General features: G+C 39.5%; 1 protein-coding gene across 1 annotated transcript in view; it reads right to left on the reverse strand.

Moving 5' to 3' along the window:
- Positions 1-21,514, reverse strand: part of LOC145331627 (uncharacterized) — a 47,514-nt gene extending 26,000 nt beyond the window's left edge. Inside the window, exons 1-4 of the mRNA XM_080176402.1 lie at positions 21,414-21,514; positions 20,366-20,423; positions 19,996-20,032; positions 14,981-15,098 (exon numbers count right to left, since the gene is read on the reverse strand). Coding sequence (XP_080032528.1) covers positions 14,981-15,098; positions 19,996-20,032; positions 20,366-20,423; positions 21,414-21,496 — 296 coding nt within the window. The 5' untranslated portion in view covers positions 21,497-21,514. The remainder of the gene's footprint in view (positions 1-14,980; positions 15,099-19,995; positions 20,033-20,365; positions 20,424-21,413) is intronic.
- Between the last annotated feature and the right edge of the window lie 596 nt (positions 21,515-22,110).

A 22,110-nucleotide genomic window follows, 5' to 3' on the forward strand; every position in this document is an offset into this window, starting at 1 on the left:
CAAAAAAATACATCTAGTCATATAAAGTTAATGTTTTTTTTTCAGCGATTATAATAAACAGAGGGATAATTGGTAAAGACAATTTATGATAAATCAAAATCTATATCATTATTTTTGAAAATTTCGTCTTAAAAACTTGTTAATTTTTAAGGGTCAGAATAGGTAGAAGATTAAATGAGGTATAAACTTTCCTCTCCTACCCAGATTGAAACTCAAAAAGTAATTTATCTAAATTATGTGTTTCCTTAATAAGTATTTTTCCAAACACAAATCTGGAAACCTTTTAACTGTGTAATCAACAGGGAAAAAGGGATAAAACTATGCATGATAAAGGAGGTATTTATTTTCACGTATTTTCCATAAAGTTGTGTGTTAATTTTTAATCAAATGCGCTTATTTAGTCAAACTGTTATTAAAATGAAATGGTCATGATAAGGAACAGTTTGACTTATTAAGCGCATTTGACTAAACGGTAAAAATGGCCCCATTATCTTTACTTAATAATTATAATTGATAAACTGAATCTGTTGTGATTTTGATATTTTTAATAATATTATTATAAAGGGGGAGGTAGGTGGTGCTAAAATTCCGTAAAAGTGTGAGTTTTAAGGCTTAGAAACAGTAGTAGAACGATAATATTCACTAAATATGTATATTCCTTATTGAAAAGAACTCTAAACAAAAAAAATCTTTAAAGTTAACATAAATTTTATTGGTCTACAACTGTTTTAAGCCTTAAAACTCACACCTTTACGGAATTTTAGCACAACCTACCTCCTTTGTAGTTCATTATTTTATTTTATTTAAATCTGAATAATCATACAAATAAAAATATTTAATAATTGTTCTTTTATCTTCTATATACCCATCACTGAATTCTTAGGAATAAGGAAGAACAAACAACTATGAAGAAAAGCTTATATCACAAATAATAAGGAAAACCTGAACCATATATAGTAACGAAGCTTCTCTGAAAGCTTTATGTTGGTTAATAAGTCAGTACTTGTACGCACAATGTCCACATGCAAAGCAGTTAGAAAATATAAGCTGGTTATTAAGCAGGTTAAAATATGACGCTTCTTAAAAAGAAAATGGTAAATCATAATTCATAGGAATGCAAAAGCAACTTAATCATAACATCTTTCTCGGTTACAAAGTACATCACTCAACTCATAGACGTTCGAGGGTGAGAGTAAAGGGGTTTTAACCCCCCTCAAACTTTGAAACACCTCATTTTCCTCCCATTAAAATTTTTCATAAATACACTTGATTATCAAACTCAAACAATTGAAACCCCCCTAAAAATTAAAAGCTTGGACGTCCCTGAATTTACATTGATTATTCTATTGTCCAGCAAACCCACATAAATGGCTTTATATTGTGGTAATACGACACCCAGACGGACAGGCCGTTTACAGAGTTGCTTCGCTGTGACTTATGATAACAAACCCCCTGCACTAATCCTATTATATCACCATCCATCTCATGACCGCTGTTGACCCCGCACCCAGCGGTCAAACTAGCCTGCCTAAATGTGGGGAGGGGACTCAAACATGCAACTATCACGAGTCCCTCACGCGCTTATATAATCGGGAGGCGTTGCCTCCCCTTTTACCACCGCTGCCCCCACAGCCTGTCTACCTCGGGCGCTAAGCCCTAGCGCCCCACACCCCCTTCAAACCTAACCATTGTTATATTTTGTTGTATATATATAGTAAACATAACTTGTAAATATTATTCAGTTTAAATATATAATTTCTGTATGATTGAATCCTGCTTGTTTGTTTGGTAGAATACTTAAAGGCTAGGGCTCGTTGAATCCGAACTCGTTACCCCGTGGGCCGAGAACGCTCGGCTTACCAGAACTTGGTGTCAGCGTGTTTCAATCGAGCCTTACAGAAACTAGCCTATTCTACCTCTGATTGGACCCTTTGGCAAGTAAGGGGACAATCAGCCGCCAACTGACCCGTGAGACGGCCTTTTTAGGTCGAATTTCCATCATTTTGAACGCAATATGTGGGCCTCTGGCCTACGGCAAGCAGATTTAGCCTGCTAAAAGCGCCAGTTAAGACGCTTTTTCCGTGTCGTGTAAGAGTAGCGCTAGGTGCGCAGCCACGGCAATCGGATAATTTAGCTCAGACGGCTACAGAACTGAGTCCTAAATTGGCAAGTGTAGCTGGGACAAGCCCCAGGACACCCAGGCCACACCTACGAGACAGACAGCTGGGTGCTGGTCTCCCTAAGAAGGCAATGTGTGGCTGTGAAGCTTCAGCACACAAGTAAGCCCTACCACTGCGACGGGTAGCAGATTTTGAGCCACAGGCACGGCAGGACGGGACATTCCCTGCCGCTGCCTCCCAGGATTCGAACCCGAGGCGCTGCAGGACGGGCCATTCCCTGCCGCCATTTTCGGGATTCGAACCAGCGGCGCTGTAGGACGGGTCATTCCCTACCGCCGTCACCCCTCTGAACCTTGCAGGACGGACATTCCCTGCTGCCAGTGCTTCCAGAATCACACCTAGAGCTCCTAGTGATAACAACACATAAGTGTGTATAAATGTCAACCAAGTGATAAAAATAAATATAAAATTGTTGACCAAGTGATAATTAATAAGCTCTAGTGATTCGAAGCTACAGTCTAAGCCACCATGGTAAGCGATACCACCATAGCTGCGGTGCGGCCACCACCAAAGTTTCTGCCAACCCCAGCCGAACGAGAGGCCCCCTTGTCTCAAGGGCAGGACCTCCACTTCCCCTGCCATGTCAGGGTGAGGTTTCCTACTCCTGACCCTGCCCAGCATGTACAGGTTGATGCCATGATTGATTCTGGCAACCGTGTACCAGGGTCTGCTGTAATTTCTGAGCACCTCATGCATGCGATGGGCGTGCAACGCATGTTGATTCCGGACAACACCCAGATCCTGACTGCTAATGAGGAAGGCCAGCCCCTCCAGGTAATCGGAAAGTTAAAAGAGTTATATATGGCAGTTTCACACACTCTTATACTCCATCTATACCACGTGACTGTGGTCCGGAATCTCTCACACCCTCTGAACCTAGGAGGGTATTTTCTCAAGGAGTTCGGAACTAGGCTCTGTTTCGACATGCAACCACCTTGCTTGTGGGTGCGTGGGGAGTTTATCCCACTCCGTGGCGTCCCCATTGACCGGGAGACAGCCGAGAGAGAGCTAAGCTATGAGGGGCCTCTGCCAGGCCCCCTGCCTGAGCAGCCGCGTGTGGTTGAGAAAGGCACACACTGGGTGGACGCTGAGCTCAACGCACACAAGGGAGCTAACCTGCTAGCCATGGGGTTGCCCCCAGTGCCCAAGGTGCCAAGGGAGAGCCTGCCAACAACGTTTCCTGAGATTGCCAGCCCTCCAGAACCAATCTTCTCCGCCGACACCTTTATCAACGGCCAGCCGTGTCCACCTGGCCCCCTCTACCTGGGACCTCCAGCCAGTCCACCAGCCAAGCCCGAGTCCAGACCCGTCAAGTCGCGGTCTGATGTACCCGGAGCCACACTCAACTCTCAGGCCCCAGCCTCTCCCGGCGCCGTGCCCGTCAAGTCGCGGCCGGACGCCCACGGAGCCAAAGCTGGACCCAGCTCTTTGGCCTCTCCCAGCGCCGAGCCCGTCAAATCGTGGCCGGACGCCCCCGGAGCCACACCTGGCTCCGACACGTCAGCCCCTCCAGAAGCCGAGCCCGTCAAGTCGCGGCCGGTGGGTCCCGGAGCCAAAGCTGACCCCGCACCAGCCACGTATAGGCTAAGCGCTGTCACTCCAACTGATGGCCAGCCACCCCAGCTCCGCACAGCCAAGCGGGTGGTCCTGCCTGGCCGCGGGGTTATGGCGGTCCCTGTTGAGCTAGTAGGCCATCGCACCAAGGATGCCATTCAACTAGCTGCCCCAGAACAAAGGTTTGGGGAGGATCTTGTTATTCCAGAGGGCCTGTATGCCCACAGGCCTGGCTCTGCCACTGTGTTTAGAATACTAGTGGTCAATGAGGGGGAGGTGCCCCTCTTGCTGGATGCTGGCCTCCCAGTGGCAGGGGAGCTGGTCAAACCTGACATTTTAGAGGTCTCTGATACGCCTCCCCCGCGCCTCCACTCGTTCCAAGAACCTGCTGAGCCTATAGACATGCAGGAGTTGTGGGAGGCCCTGGAGATGGAAGACAATGAGTTCCTACGCAAGGACCCCTTGCTCAAGAAGGAGGTCTGGACTATGTTGTCAGAGTACAGGGACGTCTTCTCCAATTCTACCCCCGGCTGCACAGATGTGGTTGAGTTGCAGCTGCGCCTCAAGCCAGGGACCCAGCTGATCCGCCAGAGATTTAGGGATCTGAACCCGCGGCAAGAGGCTGAACTGGAGAAACAACTGGACACCTGGCTACAGGAGGGAGTTATAGAGCCGTCAGACTCCGCCTGGAGCAGCCCCCTGGTGCCCATCAAGAAGAAGGACGGGAGCACCCGCTGGGCTGTCGACTACAGAGCCCTCAACAAGTGTCTGGAGCTGGACAGCTACCCCCTGCCTAGGATCCAGCAGTTGGTGGAACGAGCTGGCGGGCACCGTGTCTACAGTGCTTTAGACGCGGTGGCCGCATACTACACCATCCGTGTGTCCGAGGACAGCCGGCCCTGCACCGCCTTCACCACCCCCAGGGGATTGTATCAATGGAAAAGGATGCCCTTTGGCCTGGCTACGGCACCGTCTGTCTATTCCAGGTTTATTGCAGGGGTCCTAAACCCACTAGGCACAGCCAACCTCCAGTCATACCTTGACGACGTCCTGACCTTCCACCAGGATACCTGGGCCCACCTGGCCAGGCTCCGAGAGGTCTTGGAAGCCCACCGTAGGGGAGGGATCCGCCTCAAGCCAGCCAAGACCAAGTTGTTCCGATCCAAGGTGGATTATCTGGGCCACACCCTCAGCCGTGAGGGGATAGCCATGCAAGAGGACTATATTGACCGTATCTTGGACTGGCCAGCCCCTAGCACCCCCAAGGATTTGCTGGCGTTGCTGGGGTTCTTTGGATACTACCGCCTGTTCATCCCAGAGTATGCAGACCTCACCTACGAGATGAATCGGCAGAAGACAGCCAAGGCCCTAACCTGGACGCCTGAGATGGAAGCCCAGCTGCTGCAACTCAAGGACAAGTTCCGCAAGGCCCCCATCCGAGCGCCGCCCAGGTTTGATTTGCCAGCGGTGTTCCAGCTCACCACAGATTTCAGCAGCCGCGCCATCTCTGCCATACTGAGTCAATGCCAGGAGGGCAAGGAGAGGCTGATTACCGCCATGGGGCGCAAGACAACCGACCCTGAGACGCGCTACCCGTCCTGGAAGGGAGAGATGGCCGCCATTATGTATGGGATCCGAAAATTCCACGGCATCTTGTCCTACCGCAGCTTCCAGATCAACACTGATTCCTCTGCCTTGCTACAGATGAAATCACTGAACACATCCACAGGGATGGTGGCCCGCTGGCAGGAGGAGCTAGCGGCCTTAGACTTTACCGTCTGCCACAGGCCTGGCACCCAGAATACCAACACCGACGCCCTCAGCCGCCGGGAAGATGCCAACATGCCAACGGCTAGCGCCGAAGAATTAGCCGAGCAGGCTGAGTATATCCACAACCTTTGCCAGCTAGGGGAGGCCGCAGCTAGCCGGCCTCCTGCCGCCCGACTGGATTCAGCTAGAGTATTGGAGGCCCAGACACAGGACCCCCTCCTGCTCCGTGTCCGCCAATGGGTGGCTGATGGCAAAGCCCCAACCAAGGCTGAGCTGCGTGGCAAGGAACGAGACGAGCAGCAGTACGCCAGCCGCTTCCCAGCCCTGGGGCTTGACAAGCACGGCTGCCTCACCACCACTGACCAGACCCTGACAGGAGAGAGGACAAGATACCTGCTGCCTTCGGCCCTCCAGCAGGACGCGTTCTTTCTAGCCCATGGGACCCCCATGGCTGGGCACTTTGGGATGGACGCAACTATCGCCCGCGTTGCCATGCACTTCTGGTGGCCCAACCTGGCCCGTGACGTCCGCCTGATGGTACAAACCTGCCCTGAGTGTGTCCAGAAAGTTACCAAGGAGAGGCTGAAGCAGGGGATCCACGTGCCCTCCCGCCAGGGGTATCCACAGCAAGTCCTATTCATCGACCTGGTGGGGCCACTGCCAGAGACCCCAGCTGGGAACCGCTACATCCTCACCTGCCAAGATGGATTCAGCCGGTTTGTCAGCCTCTACGCCATCCCCAACAAGCGCACCCTCACGGTGGCTGAAGCCCTGTTGCACCGCCACCTGGCCACGTTCGGATGCCCCCTGAAGATCCATTCCGACAATGGAATGGAATTTACCGGCCAGGTATTCCAGGAACTGGCCTCCAGGCTTGAGATTGGTCTGACACATCCACCACCCTACAACCCGCAGTCCAACCGAGTGGAGAGGTTTCACAGGACGCTCAACACAGGCATGCGCCTGTTCCTAGACAGAGACGATAACAACTGGGAGCCACACCTGCCTGCCATCGCCTTTGCCTACAACACCAAGGCCTGCAGATCCACTGGCGTGACCCCGTTCCTGGCTTTCTTTGGGAGAGAGGCCAAACTTCCGGTGGACATGGTGCTACGGCTGCCAGAGACCGAATATGCTTCAGTTCCAGCCAACGTCCAAGCTCTCTTGCAGCGCTACTATGCAGTGTATGATGCCATCCAGCAGAAGGAGGAGGGAGCCATCAGGAGGAGCGCGGCAGCTTACGAAGGCACGGCCAAGTATGAGGTTGGAGACTTGGTCTGGTACCTGGCCCCCCGCCTGGTGCCAGGAAAGGCAGCCAAGATTACCAAGAGATGGACTGGCCCCTGGAAAGTAGTGAGGAAAGCTACAGAAGTCCATTATGTCATTAAACCTGCCTCTCCAGTAGCCAGGATCTCAGAAGTTACCGCGCATGTAGGCCGACTGCGCAAATACACTGGAGATGTGACTGCCCACCAGATCCCAGAAGACATCCAAGTTGACATGGACGGCGACGAGGATGCCACCGAGCTGCCAGTTGGAGCGGCGGCGCCCGCAGCTAGCAACCCAGGAGAGCTCCCAGTGCACCAGCCAGCCGCAGCCGCCCCACAGCCTAGCGGCCAAGATCGTGACCCAGTGGAGGAGAACCTGCAGGAGCAGCCCAACGAACCACCGCCGCCGCCGCCCGCTCCAGAGCCACTCAGAGATGCCATCTGGAACCCTGACGCGGACATGGAGAACCTGCCAGCCAGCAGCGAGCCTGTAGGAGAAGAGCCAGCCACTGCGATGGAAGAGGCCGCCCCAGAAGAAGAAGAAGAAGCCATGTGCCCCCTGCTGATGACAGCCATCCCCATCCGGGTAGGAGCTAGGAGACCAAGCAACCTGAATCAAGCAGGCGCCCCCATGGAGTTCTATGCACCCTTTGCCATCTCCATTCCACCCTTAGGAACCACCAGAGTCTGCCTAGGCCTCCGTGTCCAGCTACCAGCCGCGACAGAACTGATCCTGCAGACGAGGCAAAATTTCCAGCGGCGAGGCTTGGCCGTCGCCAACCCACGCCTAGAAGCCAACCAGGAGCTGACAATGCTGATCACCAACCACAGTCAGACCGAGCAACGAGTGTCCCAGGGAGCCTGTGTAGCCCGAGCTGTCCTCCATCGAGCTGTGCCCCAAGAACTGCCTGTCCGGCGCAGGAATAGGCTGTCGTATCCCCAGGTTCAAGGCCTGGTGGCTCAGGAGCCACGCAACCCTTGAAGGGGAGGTTGTGGTAATACGACACCCAGACGGACAGGCCGTTTACAGAGTTGCTTCGCTGTGACTTATGATAACAAACCCCCTGCACTAATCCTATTATATCACCATCCATCTCATGACCGCTGTTGACCCCGCACCCAGCGGTCAAACTAGCCTGCCTAAATGTGGGGAGGGGACTCAAACATGCAACTATCACGAGTCCCTCACGCGCTTATATAATCGGGAGGCGTTGCCTCCCCTTTTACCACCGCTGCCCCCACAGCCTGTCTACCGTCGGGCGCTAAGCCCTAGCGCCCCACACCCCCTTCAAACCTAACCATTGTTATATTTTGTTGTATATATATAGTAAACATAACTTGTAAATATTATTCAGTTTAAATATATAATTTCTGTATGATTGAATCCTGCTTGTTTGTTTGGTAGAATACTTAAAGGCTAGGGCTCGTTGAATCCGAACTCGTTACCCCGTGGGCCGAGAACGCTCGGCTTACCAGAATATATCAGTTCATAAGTTGCTTCATATTGTTGCGGTACTTAGGGACGTTAACACCCTTGTTTTCATTAAAAATCGTTTTTTATTTTTGTAAGTTTCATAACTTTTAGACAAAGAAGTTATAAGCTGAGAATTGTGTAAGTAATTCATCTTAATTCTGAGAAAAAATCATGTTGCAAAATAGACAAAGCTTTCTTACAATTATAGAAATCCATCCGTCCATAACGGATAGATCTTATTGTTAATTTAGAACATTAAGAAACGCTCTATAAATGTCAAACTTTAACGAATACATTACCTGTCATGCTTTTTAACGACCTTGTGTTCAATTATCTTTCTGTACTCTTACATTGATATATCTTTTTAATAAAGATATTTTTTTTTGTGCACTTTAATGTTTAATATGGGTAAAATAAGTTCTTTTGGGGGGAAAAGATTCGCTATGGTCCTTAAAAGGTCATAAAAATGAATAGGACAAGTGTGAAAGAAAATCAAAATCTGATTTGATGGCCGATAAATCTTATCTTTCTTGTAAGTTTAATTAGTCATCAGACACTTTCAAATAAATTTGAAAAAAATATTAAAATCTAAGAAAATATTTTTGGAAATGTGAAAAAAATAAGTGAGAAAGAATAAATTATGTAAAATGCTATAATTACACACAAATATGTAACTGGACTTATTGGGAAGGGCAAAGGAGATCAGTCTTATTTTAGCGTTAAATTTTTAAAAATTTCAGACAGAATATTTTGAATGTATTTTTAGCTGAAAATGTTTAAATTTTGAAGTAAAATTTTCAAATTTTAAATTTTACTATGAATCGTCAGCCTAATCAATGACAAAACATTAAAAATAGACATTTAACCGCTCGATATGTACAATCAGTAGCCGCTTCTGAGAAAAACTGCAGTTTTGACACACCTAAAACCTTTTTATAAACCTTTTTAGCTTTCTAACAAAAGGTAGCAGCCCTTTTTTTTACAATACTCATTCGCAGAAACCTTTGATTTGCTACAGCAGAGCTTTGCATTCTAATTACATAAGATACTGAATTTGGTAACAAATATTGACTTACTTGCCTTGTTTTATACCTGTTTATATGCATTTTTTTTAACTTCTTTACTTTATGTTGTCACGGCCGGATAATTTGAAGCAAGTTTCTTCAAAAATATTGTATCTAAATTTTTAAAGGCGCAGCTATTTATGATTTGGGTCGGTTAGACCGTCCGTAACAAATAGCTCTGATTACTAAATCTAGAATTAGATTTTAATGGATAATTTAAAAGTTAATGTATTTAACAATTATTAGTTGATTCAAATAGTTTTAAATTTCTTTTCCCTGTATGAACAAGTATTTCTTGTAACTACTACGAAGTTTTAAAGATTGTTGTCCTTGTTAATTCGAACAGCGGGAGGTTGCAATTTGATTCAAAGCATTAAAATGAAAGCAAATGTTTCAGGGATGCAGAGACAGGACAATGGATGCTAAATAAAGTGTTTTCGAACCTATATATTGTGTTAAATTTGTTAGCTTTTGATAGTTTGTAAATATTTGGGAAATATAAAAATAATTTCTGTTGTCCTTTCCCTTCCAGATATATTGCAAATTATTATATTTTTTTGGATTCACGTGTTTATATTTTTGCATTCCTAAGCATTAAATAAAATATTGAATTTAAATAGTAAAAAATCATTTCGTAGTATAATTTTGATTTATCTCTATTTTTCTGTTACCAATTTAGGTGAGATATAACACTAGTCCCCAAAGTTTTATTATAACTTTTTCTTATTCGCTTGCTTTCATTGAATTTTTATTTTTTGGTTCATTAAGTTAGGTGTCCAAACATTTCAACCACTAATTATAATCTACAGAAGAAAAAAAGGTAATTTGTGTATTATCATTGGGAATATATATTAATTTATCGGTATTTGTCTTATCCCTTAAGATCCATGGAGGTATGCTTAACAACAAAATAGGTTAACCTAATTTACATATATGATAAAATGATACTTCTGTCTCACCTTTAAGATAGTCCAAAGACCCTTAATATCATTTAATAAATATAAAACTCCTTTAATTGCACAAAATTTGTCGGTGATTTAATTTAAACAATTTTGATCATCCCTCTCACAATCAGATATATGAATGGATATATTTTTACTTCGATCTTACATCAGATTTTCATGTTCTCTAATAAAGAGAAAAAAGGAGCTGGCTAAAGTAACCATTATCCCCTTTCGTGCCCTTGACCCCATTTCCTTCCCTCCTATTAAATGAACGAACTGATCAATAAATTACAGGGTAAATAGAAACCTAAACTGACTACAATTTATCACCACTCATAATATCCAAGAAAGTCTAAATATTCAACCTCCTAATTTGACTAATTGAAGCACTGTGTAGGAATAGTTATTTCTCGATCGTATTATAAACAAGTTTCCGCGGATATAAAATGTACAATTATAAGATTAAAACCGAAGACACAGGCTAAAAAAACTAGTTTTAAATACAATGCTAGACTTTGTTTTTCGTATTGATGAAACCGGTTCTAATCCACCAGATTCGAATGAATACGAGAAAATTCCTACTACATGATTATTAGAATATTCTTTTAATTCATCTATCTAAAAATGATGCAGTAAATAGTTGAGATTCTTATAGAAAAAAAGTGACATGTTATAGAACTTAATTGTATTGTTCTGCTAGTAATTCTATTAAAAATTGAACGGATAATCATGTCTGATTAAATATCTATAGGATTATACAATATACATTACCCCGTCCCGGATTTGAAAAATTTTGTTAAAATTTTTGCCCCCAGCCAAAATATAGTTGATTTATGCATAAAAATGACCCATGCAAAATATTTTTTCTGTAATGCAAAAATTGCGACGGTACAAGCACTGCAAAGTTTTTAAAATCTGCAAAAAACCCTGTTTTTATGGCTTTTTTGGGGCTTTTGTACCATCCCAATTTTAAAGATTTTTACAAAATTTCAATTCAGGTGTGTTGATATATACCTGAAATTTACCAAAAAAAATGGGGGCAGTCTCAATTATAACATATGAAGGTGTAGCAAGTAATCTTCCAAATACAAAATTGTCAAATTACATACATACATAATAGGGTTGGGCCGGATACTTTTTTGGACGGATATTGGATATCTGGCTAATTTTTAATGCCGAATATCTGACATCTGGCCAGATATCTAGCAAATATCCGGTAATTTGGCCGGATATCTGGTTATTCGGCCGGATATCCGGTAATTTGCCGGATACCAAATATGTTGCATTATGAAGCATCTGGATATCTGGTATCCGTCCAAAAAAGTATCCGGCCTACCTCTATTATAAGTATGAGATTTGTTTGATACACAAAACTATCCCTTTTGTAGATTAAACTTATGGGTTGAAACGTTTATACACTTAACTTAATAAACCAACCAATCAAAATTCAATAAAATTCTCAAAAGTTGTTAACCTAATGAATTAGAAAAACAATTATAAAACTTTAGGGACAAGTGAAATAAACAGTCCAATTTCCCCTCCCTCTCTGAATTATACCAGAGTGTACCAAAAGTCTAATAATAAATTGAGAGGCAGAGCACAATGGGCTGTTAATTACACTAGTCCCCAAAGTTTTAAAAACTTTTTCATTTGTTTGCTCAAAAACTTTTTAGATTGTTTGAAATTTTAATTGGTTTAATAAGACGTTCCAACCACCTATTGAAATCAACAGAAAGGGTAAGTTTGTGTATAATCATGGGGTATACACGTCCATTTATCAATTATTTAATACTAATAAACAGCTCAATGTCCTCTCCCTCCCTGAACTATACAAGAGTGTATCACAAGTCTAAGAATAACTAGGGAGGGAGGGGACATTGGGCTGTTTAATACACTAGTCCCGGAAGGTTTATAATAACATTTTTTTTATTTCTTGGCTCAACAACTTAGGAGACTTTAATTGAATTTTAATTGGTTGGTTCATTAGGTTTAGTGATCAAACGTTTCAACCACTATGTAATCAACAAAAAGGGTTAGTTTGTGTATCATCATCGAATATACAAATAAATTTATCAGCCATTGCCTTATCCCTCTAGATCCCTGTACCCAAAGTCTTCTAATAACTAGAACACTTTCATTTTTATTGCATAACAAGAAATAACATGTTACTGAAGGATCTAAGGGATAAGACTATGGCTAATGAATTGATGTACATCCCCATTAATAATACACAAAATTAACCCTTCTGTAGATTAAAATTAGTGGTAGAAACGATTGAACACTCAAATTAATAAACCAATCCACCAAAATTTATTGAAAGTCCCTAAAGTTATTGAGTCAACGAATAAGAAAAGGTTATTTTCAAACTTTTGGGACTAGTGTATTAAACGGCCTATTTTGTCCAATCTATTTCTGATACTTATTAAATGCAAATCTTTTCTATAATATGAGTCTGAACGAACTCCGTCAAGGTTAGCTCTTTTATTTAATCTAAGCAAGTTGAAATTTTTTGATTGAAAACTTTGGTTGATGATTCCTGTAACAATAAGGGTTTAGAAAGTGTAGCAACTCTGCAATCGGTACTTCTGCTTTATAGCTTTAGTTTTTGATATATTGAAGACGTAAGTTTAATGCAAATTATTGCCAGTTTCCCAAGTGCCAAGTCGAGCACATACTTTCTAGTTTGTTTCTTAATTATATAAGGTCAGGTAAGGATAGTTTATATTGGGTACCAGGGACCCTTGCAAGTTAATATAAGGAGGAAGGGGTTGTCAGTGATGAAAAGACACTTTGAGGGAAAGCACCGAACATCTTTTATGAGCTAAGACATCTTTTTCCATTAAGTCAATACAAAATTAACAGAGATAAACAATGAATAATGACACATAAAAAGATAATGTTAAAAATTATTTAATTTTCACAAGAAGAGCTTCTCCATATTACTTTCTAGCGGTAACGCTCCTAAAGAACTCTTGGGCACCTGAGAGTAGGGTCGATCCTCTAATTTTATTTAAGTGGTAATAACTGAAACATTCCCTGGATCTATCAGAAACTTTACTGTAAAGAGAAACAATTGCATACATATACAGGGTGGGGCAAATAAGACCGGACAAATTCTAACTCCTAAACAAATGAACATAAAATCGTCAATTTTAAAGATTTTATTGAATTTTAAAAACTGGCAAGCAAAATAGGTATATAACTATTAGATTATTCAATAAAATCACCGCCAGCCTCAATCACCGCCTTCACCTGCCCCCCTGAACCGCCTGCAGGCCCTGGTCACCATGTCCCTGTCCAAGCTGGCGAATTTCTCCTTGATGGTGGCAATGAGGGAGGTCTTTGTTGTATAGGCACGTCTATTGGTGCATGCTTCAAAGTAGCCACAGGCCCAAAAGTCCATTGAATTAAGATCGGGCTGCTGGGAGGCTCCATTTTCTTAGGAACGTGAGTAACCGCAGGATCCAAATTCACCCAACTTTAACGCTACCCTTTGACACAGAGGCTCTTATTTGGACCACAGTTGAGCTGGAACGCCGTTCTTTACCTTTTTGGAAATGGCATGAAGATCCAGCTAGAGTTGTCAGCGCAATCCATAGTCTAAAACGAGTTTTTAAGTTCCATATGGGTATCTAACGTCAAGAACCGAGAATTTTTCACGATTTCACACAACTTTTGACAACTTAAAATCTGCCACGTTTCACTTTGCCGGAGTACTACAGCCAAGCCACTTTAGATAGAGAGCTCAAGTCTTTTCTAGTGTCTTATTTATGTATCTATCAGTATCCCCAGCAATTTGCATAACTCTACCTCATCTACAGATGGGCTGAGATCTGATTTAGTAGGCCCTAGTCGAGGATCCAGATTATTCCACCGGCGCATTTCGAATCTGACTTGTTGAACATAAGCGCGGCCAGCTCGGAGTACGAGCCCATCTTTGTCCAAAGATTTTTTTCTGCTAAAAGGTAATTACCTAAGCTTTTTATAGTGGGGTCAAACGTCCTGATAGGTCTAGTAATTTTGTCGCCATGGCTGTTTAAAGTTTGTCCGGTCTTATTTGCCCCACCCTGTATAATAGGGTTGGACCGATACTTTTTTGGCTGGATACCGGATATCCGGTTGATTTCTAATGACAGATAATCGTTATATGGCAAATTACCGGATATCTGGCCGAATAAAAGAACATCGGCCGAATAACCGGATATCTGGCCGAATAACCGGATATCCGGCCAAATAACCGGATATCCGGTCAAATAACTGGATATCCGGACAAATAACATATCCGGCATTATAAATCAGCCAGATATCCAGTATCCGTCCAAAAAAGTATCCGGCCCAATCCTATTATATATGTATGCAATTTGACAATTTTGTAATTGGAAGATTACTTGCTACACCTTCATATGTTATAATTGAGACTGCCCCCATTTTTTTTGGTAAATTTCAGGTATATATCAACACACCTGAATTGAAATTTTGTAAAAATCTTTAAAATTGGGATGGTACAAAAGCCCCAAAAAAGCCATAAAAACAGGGTTTTTTGCAGATTTTAAAAACTTTGCAGTGCTTGTACCGTCGCAATTTTTGCACTACAGAAAAAATATTTTGCATGTGTCATTTTTATGCATAAATCAACTATATTTTGGCTGGGGGCAAAAATTTTAACAAAATTTTTCAAATCCGGGACGGGGTAATATACATACATCTATTATTTTAAGCATTAAATTTCCTGCATTGAATGAAAGGAATTTTGACAAGCTGATTACAGATATTGCAGGTTAGCAGGTCCATGGTCTCATCATACTTCAGCTTACCAGAGCTTGAGATCGTTCTACAGTCATCCTCTAGAAAACAAGAACAACTATATTCAAAATTAGAGATAGTTTTTTTAAAGGCAGACTTATGCAAATTATAGAAAAATAAGGATAACAACATCCATAAAAGCAATGCACTGAAATGGAAGGACAAACGAACATTAAAACTTGTAGAGTGTCAGAACTGAATAAGCAGAATATTAATGCATAAGACTAAACAAAATTGTAAGTACATTTGTTGCAAAATAACTTAAATACGTGATACTGTTTAAGGACATAATTACATTTTTAGGACTTGATTATAGAGATACTTCGCTTATAACATTGTTCCTAGTTGTAATAGGAATCAGTATACCAACAATCAGATGAATCAGATAATTCTAACAAACAATAATTTGCTGTAACAAGTAAAAAATAAGTACGTTTTAAATGGACGTACGGACTTTCAGGTAACGATTACAGAGTTGTTGCGCTTTCTAAGTCGTACCTTACTGTTATAGGAATCATCATGCAAAATTTTTTCATTAAAATCATTAAATATTACAAATCGGTAGACACACATGAAATTTAAAGCAATATACTTTATTTTCTTTCATTGACTGTTGTTCTGTCGTCAGACTTAGAGATGTGACTTTAAAAAAAATGATTTCTAATCAATTTTTTAACTCTTTGCAAATATTTAAGTTGTAAAAACAACACAGACAGAACACAGCAACGCATCGTTTGATGGTTAAGTAACTAGAACTCTGCAATTTGTCAAAATAGGAATTTTACGTATATTTAAAGTACTTTTCAGTAGCGTAGCTAAGCTAATACAGCGCCTATCCGTCTTTGGTCTGACTGTATATTAAGTGAACACATTATAATATTTAAATTTTTTACTGTATTACAAACAGTTTACTGCTTTGTCAATTTAGAATATAAGAGCATGACGTTGCTATGCTTTTTTATGTTCTTGTTTAAACATTTTCGCAAAACTAAATGCCCGATATTTTCTCATTATTAGCCTCAAAATATTTTTCATTGTTTTAAGTTCTGAATATTTACGTAAAGTTTAACAAGAACATTTAAATACTTTCCAAGGAAACAAATTTTTTAACAATGTAATTAAGTAAATGACAAATCTATAATATAATATCTTGCTTCTTTTTTGGGGGAAAAGGGTGTGTAGATTAACAGACGTTGTCCTCTTTGCCTTTTTTTAAATTACCTTTTCATGTTTAGAGAAACTCTATATAAATTATTTTTCCATAATTGATCTAAACTGATTCTTATTCTTATAATTCTTAATTTTGATATCGACGGAAAGCTGTCTATAATACGATGCGATAAATAACTATCAGTTTACTCATTAATAGAGTAATAGAATAGTTATTTCTTTCATCGTATTATAAACGGCTTTCCGCGGATATAGAATGATTGTACATTTCTATTTTCGTAGAAAACTGGATATAATACGATGCAAGACATAGTTTTTTCGTATGGATGAGAACCGGTTCCTATCCACCGGATTCGAATGAAAACGAAAAAGTTTTTTCTTATTCATTTCAGGTTTTTAATGATTGGCTGGTCACAATAAAAGATGGTTACCGAACAAAAAAATCTAAGACATGTTGAGTAGCTTCACTCCTATAATAAATCTTTGTACACTGTACGTACATACGTGAATACGAGCTTTGGGAAAAAAAGTTGACCGATGGGACAGACATTATTTTTACTAAAAATGTGAAGTGTTATTTAATATGTGTGTAAAAATTTCAGGGAGGGTAGGGACAATGTCAGTTTAATTGTTCTATAAACATTTAAATCTCGGATCTACTGCAGTTCACGGTAAAATATTGCTGGTAAGCAATATTTCCAAAAATCTATGAATTTTAAAGGCTGCTAGCTGCCAAACGGCTAAACATACAGATCATGACCGCACACTGTTTTAAGCGGCATAAGAAGTCCTACAAATAATCTGGAATAGCCATAAATCAATAATGCATAATTATCTCGCCGTGCAGAGAAATGCGCGAAAAAGACCTATTTTACGCATTTTTTCTTTTGTGAAGCTTTCCCTGTGCATCATTGGATCTTGGCTATTACAGATTATTTGTAGGCCTTCTTATGCCGCTTAAAATGGTGTGCGGGTATGATCTGTACGTTCAGCCGTTTGGCAGCTAGCAGCCTTTAAAATTCATAGATTTTTGAAAATATTGCTTACCAGCAATATTTTACCGTGAACTGCAGTAGATCCCAAATCTCTAATATTAATAAGCTACTAAATACAGAATTATACACATACGGGAAAGTAGAATTTATAGTCTATTGTCCTATCCCTGTATCCTTGAAAAATTATAAGAATTTTGTTCAGTTTTATTTATGACAATTTAGGCATTTTTCTTACTTTATTTATCTGTCGTCAGTCATAGAATTCTATAAATTTATTCAAGCAGTGGCGTGCAGAAGGTTTTGCCACGGGAAAGTTTGACACTCCCCTTTAACCAAAATCAAGGGGGATATAAGCTTTAGGGTGTGACAAAAAATATATATTTTAGGATATTTTAAGGACCTATGTAAAGGAAAACTCTATCGGTTTAGCGATGAGCAAGATCCTTCAGTAAAGACAGATAGACACATAGACATCCTGTTACTTTAGTAAATACTAGTTGCTTAACCTCTAGCCTCTAGAGAAGGCCGGATGATGTTCGGAAAATAGCCTAAAGCCACCCTAAAACATTTATAAAGATTCTCGGAAAAGTACAAGCCATTCGGAGCAGTACATTCTAAAACTTAAGCTTCAAACAAAAACCTTATTACTTTAAATTATAGGATACATTAACTTTTAATTCTGTACTATTTAAGAACATAATTGTTCTTGTTTATCTATTCATCAGCAAAGAAAGATCATTGATAATAATATTAAAACTTAGATTTAATATAATTCATCAATTCAAAGAGAAGAGAGAATTATTAACTATACAAAATTAAATTTCATATAATAGAGTGCCGGAATAGTTATTTTTATCATGGTACTACAGACAACGTTCCACGAATATTAAGATAAAAAATATGTAATTAAAAAAAGTTTGGTGAGCCCCTAGAGACCTAAGGCCTGGGCTAACAAAACTGATATCAATTTCATGATTCTTATTTCAATATTCGTGAAAAATTGTCTGTAATACGATGCTATACATGATTTTTCAGTATGGTTAATCCAGCGAATATTAATCAGTTCGAATCATCATTTGGTCTAGTCCACTAAAACAAAGGTGGAAAAATACTGTTCAAATGTTCAAAACATCTAAATATTTTTAAATGATTGAAATGAAAATATGAATAGACTTTTATCTCCTCCCCCCATCAAAAAATATTTTAAGATATTTTTAAATTTCCGTGGACATTTTAAACTTTTATATTTTTTAATCTTTCTAATATTGATCTATATTTAAATTCCAATTGACGTCAGCTTTTTGTACAGAGAGAGAGAGAGAGATTGATTAAACATAAATAAAACATTATTCTGTTTAATTCATTTTCTTTAAACACTGTTAAATTGATTTTTCGATAGTTTTGATAGTTTTATAGAAAAATAGTTTATGCACGGACTATAAGGGAAAAAAACGTTCATGGCTCGCTTAAATACTTTTAAAAGATTTACCTTCATGCTACATCATGCTAAATACTACTTTCTCAAACTTTTATTTTTAATTTAATATTGATTGATTGATTAGGCATAGTTTCTTAGGGTTTGGGCCTAAGTAGTCATGGAGTAATCTGAGACACTTTTGTCTAGCCACTAGGGCTATCAAGCTCGACGTTCAAGCACATTATGTTTTGACTTAATTTAATACTAATGTTATTATGATTTTTTGCCTTGTGCCTATGTAATAACAAAAACAATTTAGTCTATCAAAAAAGAAATTTTTGACAAAAACACAATTGTCTTTGTTGTTAGGTTGGTTAATTTGCCGGTTTTCTCAATTGAAAAGATTTTTTGTTATTCTGATTTCTTTTATATTATTAAAATGACCTATTTTGCTTTATTCAATTAATATTTTTTAAGGTGTCTATTAAAGGAAAGCTTTTTTACATTAAAGATGCTTCCGTCCGCCAGTTTGAAAGTTTGTTCAAGAACGTTAGAATTATGAAGAGTCTTGTAACAATTAAGCATAAAATCCAAAGCGAGCAATTATCTCACCATCACAAAGATTTTTTTCTGTTGCTTTTTTACACAATACTTTGATTTAAATCATATTTACAATAAATTTTGTTTAGATTTATAATTAAAATTCTGCTTCTTTAATTCTAAAATTCTGTCACTTTCTATTTGTTAATGATAGTTTGTATGACTCTTTCATTAATTTTTAAAAGCTATGATTTTTTTTTGGATGTTGTCACCCTTGTTTCATTTTTTGTTGTATCTATTGTGTTTTACTGATTGATAAATGAATATTCTCTATTTAACATGTTATTTTTAAAAGCGAAGCTTTTCTATAATTAGGGTCGGTCTGTCCGTCCGTACGTCTGGAACAGACACCTTTTTTCGTTAATTTAGGCAAGTTAGAATTGTTCTATCGATTTCGCACTTTGCATAATGATTCCTATTAATCTGATTTTTAGAACAATGATTCCTAGGACAACAAGATACAATATTATAAGCAAGGCATCTCAAAAATAAAATCCAATTTGCAACAAATTTATGGACAATTTCGTCTATAGTTATGTTATGTTATGACACTCTACAATTGTCCTTCCTTCTGATTTTAGAGCTTCGCTTTTATGGTTGTTGTCATCCTTATTTTTATTCTAAATTTCTATAAAAAAAAACAGTTTTCATTACAAAAATTGATAACAAAGGACTTTTCAACATTTAAAGTTACTAATGACTTAAATTCCTGTCTAAAATACCGACCAACCAACAGGCCAATATGTAAAAACTTACTTTTTTCTTTGCTGCTAAGTTGTTTAGAAAACTGATGCCTGTAACAATATGTATATTATTAACATGAGAAATTTAAATATTAACACTCAAGAGCGGCCCTCAATTGTCAATGAACAAAATATGGGCTGTTCACCGATACGACAGGTATTGTTACAGGTGATACATTGTATGATTGGTTTTGAATTTGACTCCTTGTCTTTCTGTCTATCTCTGTTTGTCTATTAAAATAATAATCCTAATAAAAAAATACAAGGGGCATTTCATCTGTCTGTGGCTGTCCCTTTGTCTGTTCTGTTTTTCTAATAATGTTTCCTGTATGTTTACTCTGTTTATCTATATGTAAGTTTATCATGTTTGTATAATAATGATTCCTGTGAAGAATAGGTAGGGCTTCTGGTCTGTCTGTGTCTTCGGGATACTCTTCCTCCCTTAAATTATAAACTGAATTAATCCTCTTCTTTTTATTAGAATCGATATGGTTGCTTTAGTCTTTACAATTTCATGGGAATATAGTGAAACAAAAAGATACAACTCCAACTTTACCTTAATTCTAATCAACCTAAAATGTATAATTAAGGGGTGGGTGGGGGGGGGGGGGCAATAAATGCCACCTCTACCAGGGCAATGCCCCTGTGAAGGTCAAGAAGTTCAGCCACCTGTGTATTAACATTTTCAAAATTTGCAGTTCAAAAATATTATAAACAATATCCTTTTTTGCTTAATTTAACAAAAAATAGTTTAACCAAATATCTAAAATTATGTTAGTTACAATTGAAGTTAAACTGGGCTGCATATAGCCATTAAACAATAAAATAAAAAGTGAAAGGTATGCACAGGGGCGTCCAAGCGGCAAAATGTTTTTACCCCCCCCCCCCCAAAAAAAAAATATTTACCCCGGGGGTAAAATTTGCTTGGGGGGGGGGGTAATTCCCCCCCCTAAAATCTGTTTGCAGGGGTAAATTTTTTTTACCCCCCCAAAATTTTTTTGGGGGTAAATACCCCCTCCTAAATGGTTGGGGGTGCCTACGGTACCCCCAGGGTAGGGGTAAGTTTTAAATGGGGGGGGGGTTAATTCCCACTTTACCCCCCCCCCTTGGACGTCTATGGGTATGCAGAACTAGGTGTAACCAACAACTTAATTAATTTGAAAAATATTCTGTAATTTCTGTTGATTTATTCGTTATTTTGGTGGGGCACCACTTCGTAGTAAATTACTATCTGCCCCCCCCCGGGCCCCCCCCCCCCCCACAATAATATGAAAAACATTTTATTTGCAAACAATACTTAAATTGAACGAAAAAAACTATTACAAAGAAAATAAGTGTTTCTTAGTTACTTTTGTATAGAGATACATGCTGGAAGTGAAGCTATATAGAACACGATTTGTATGTTAATAAAATATAAATGTGTATACTTACGGTTCATTTTGTACGGGGGCGGGTTCTTTCATTCCCAGCATACTCTTTATGGAACTCTTTTTTCTCAGCGGCTTGGGGTCCATTTTTATATGTGATATTTTTATTCTGAAAACAAGTACAAAATAGATTTTTTTTATATATTTCAATTGGTTTTTATTTGATTTACCTTATCTGTTTCATATAAATATCAATGATCAAAGGGATAGTTGCATGAAGGGCATTTTAAAAGTTTGATTACAAGCATAAGTTAGAAGAATACCATCTAATAATTTTGTATTACAATAAATGGCAATCAATTAGGCACCACCAAAATAGTCTTCATGCTGTTTTTGTGAAAACAGGACAGTCATACAAGTTGCATATGTCCAAAAAACATAATTTTCACGTCTTGATATTTTTGAAACTACCTGGTGGAAAATTTTAATTCTTTCAAATATATGCCGTATAGATGTAGACTAAACTATTGAACAGAAAAATATATGCAGTTCACTAAATTCAAGATTAAATGCACTTCTTGCAACTACCCCTTTAAAGTTATCTAAAGTTGGCAAAATTAATTAAAAATGATTTCTTAATTCGAAATATATCTTCATATCTTAGAATAGTTTATTCTTATAAAAATAAGAAAAATGATTAAGGTCCCTCAACAGATTATGACGTCATACGATAAATTAACCAATGAGAGGCCAGCATAAAT

This window comes from Acartia tonsa, chromosome 1, assembly GCF_053477335.1.
Source record: "Acartia tonsa isolate MP-2025a chromosome 1, ASM5347733v1, whole genome shotgun sequence".
NCBI lineage: Eukaryota > Metazoa > Arthropoda > Copepoda > Calanoida > Acartiidae > Acartia > Acartia tonsa.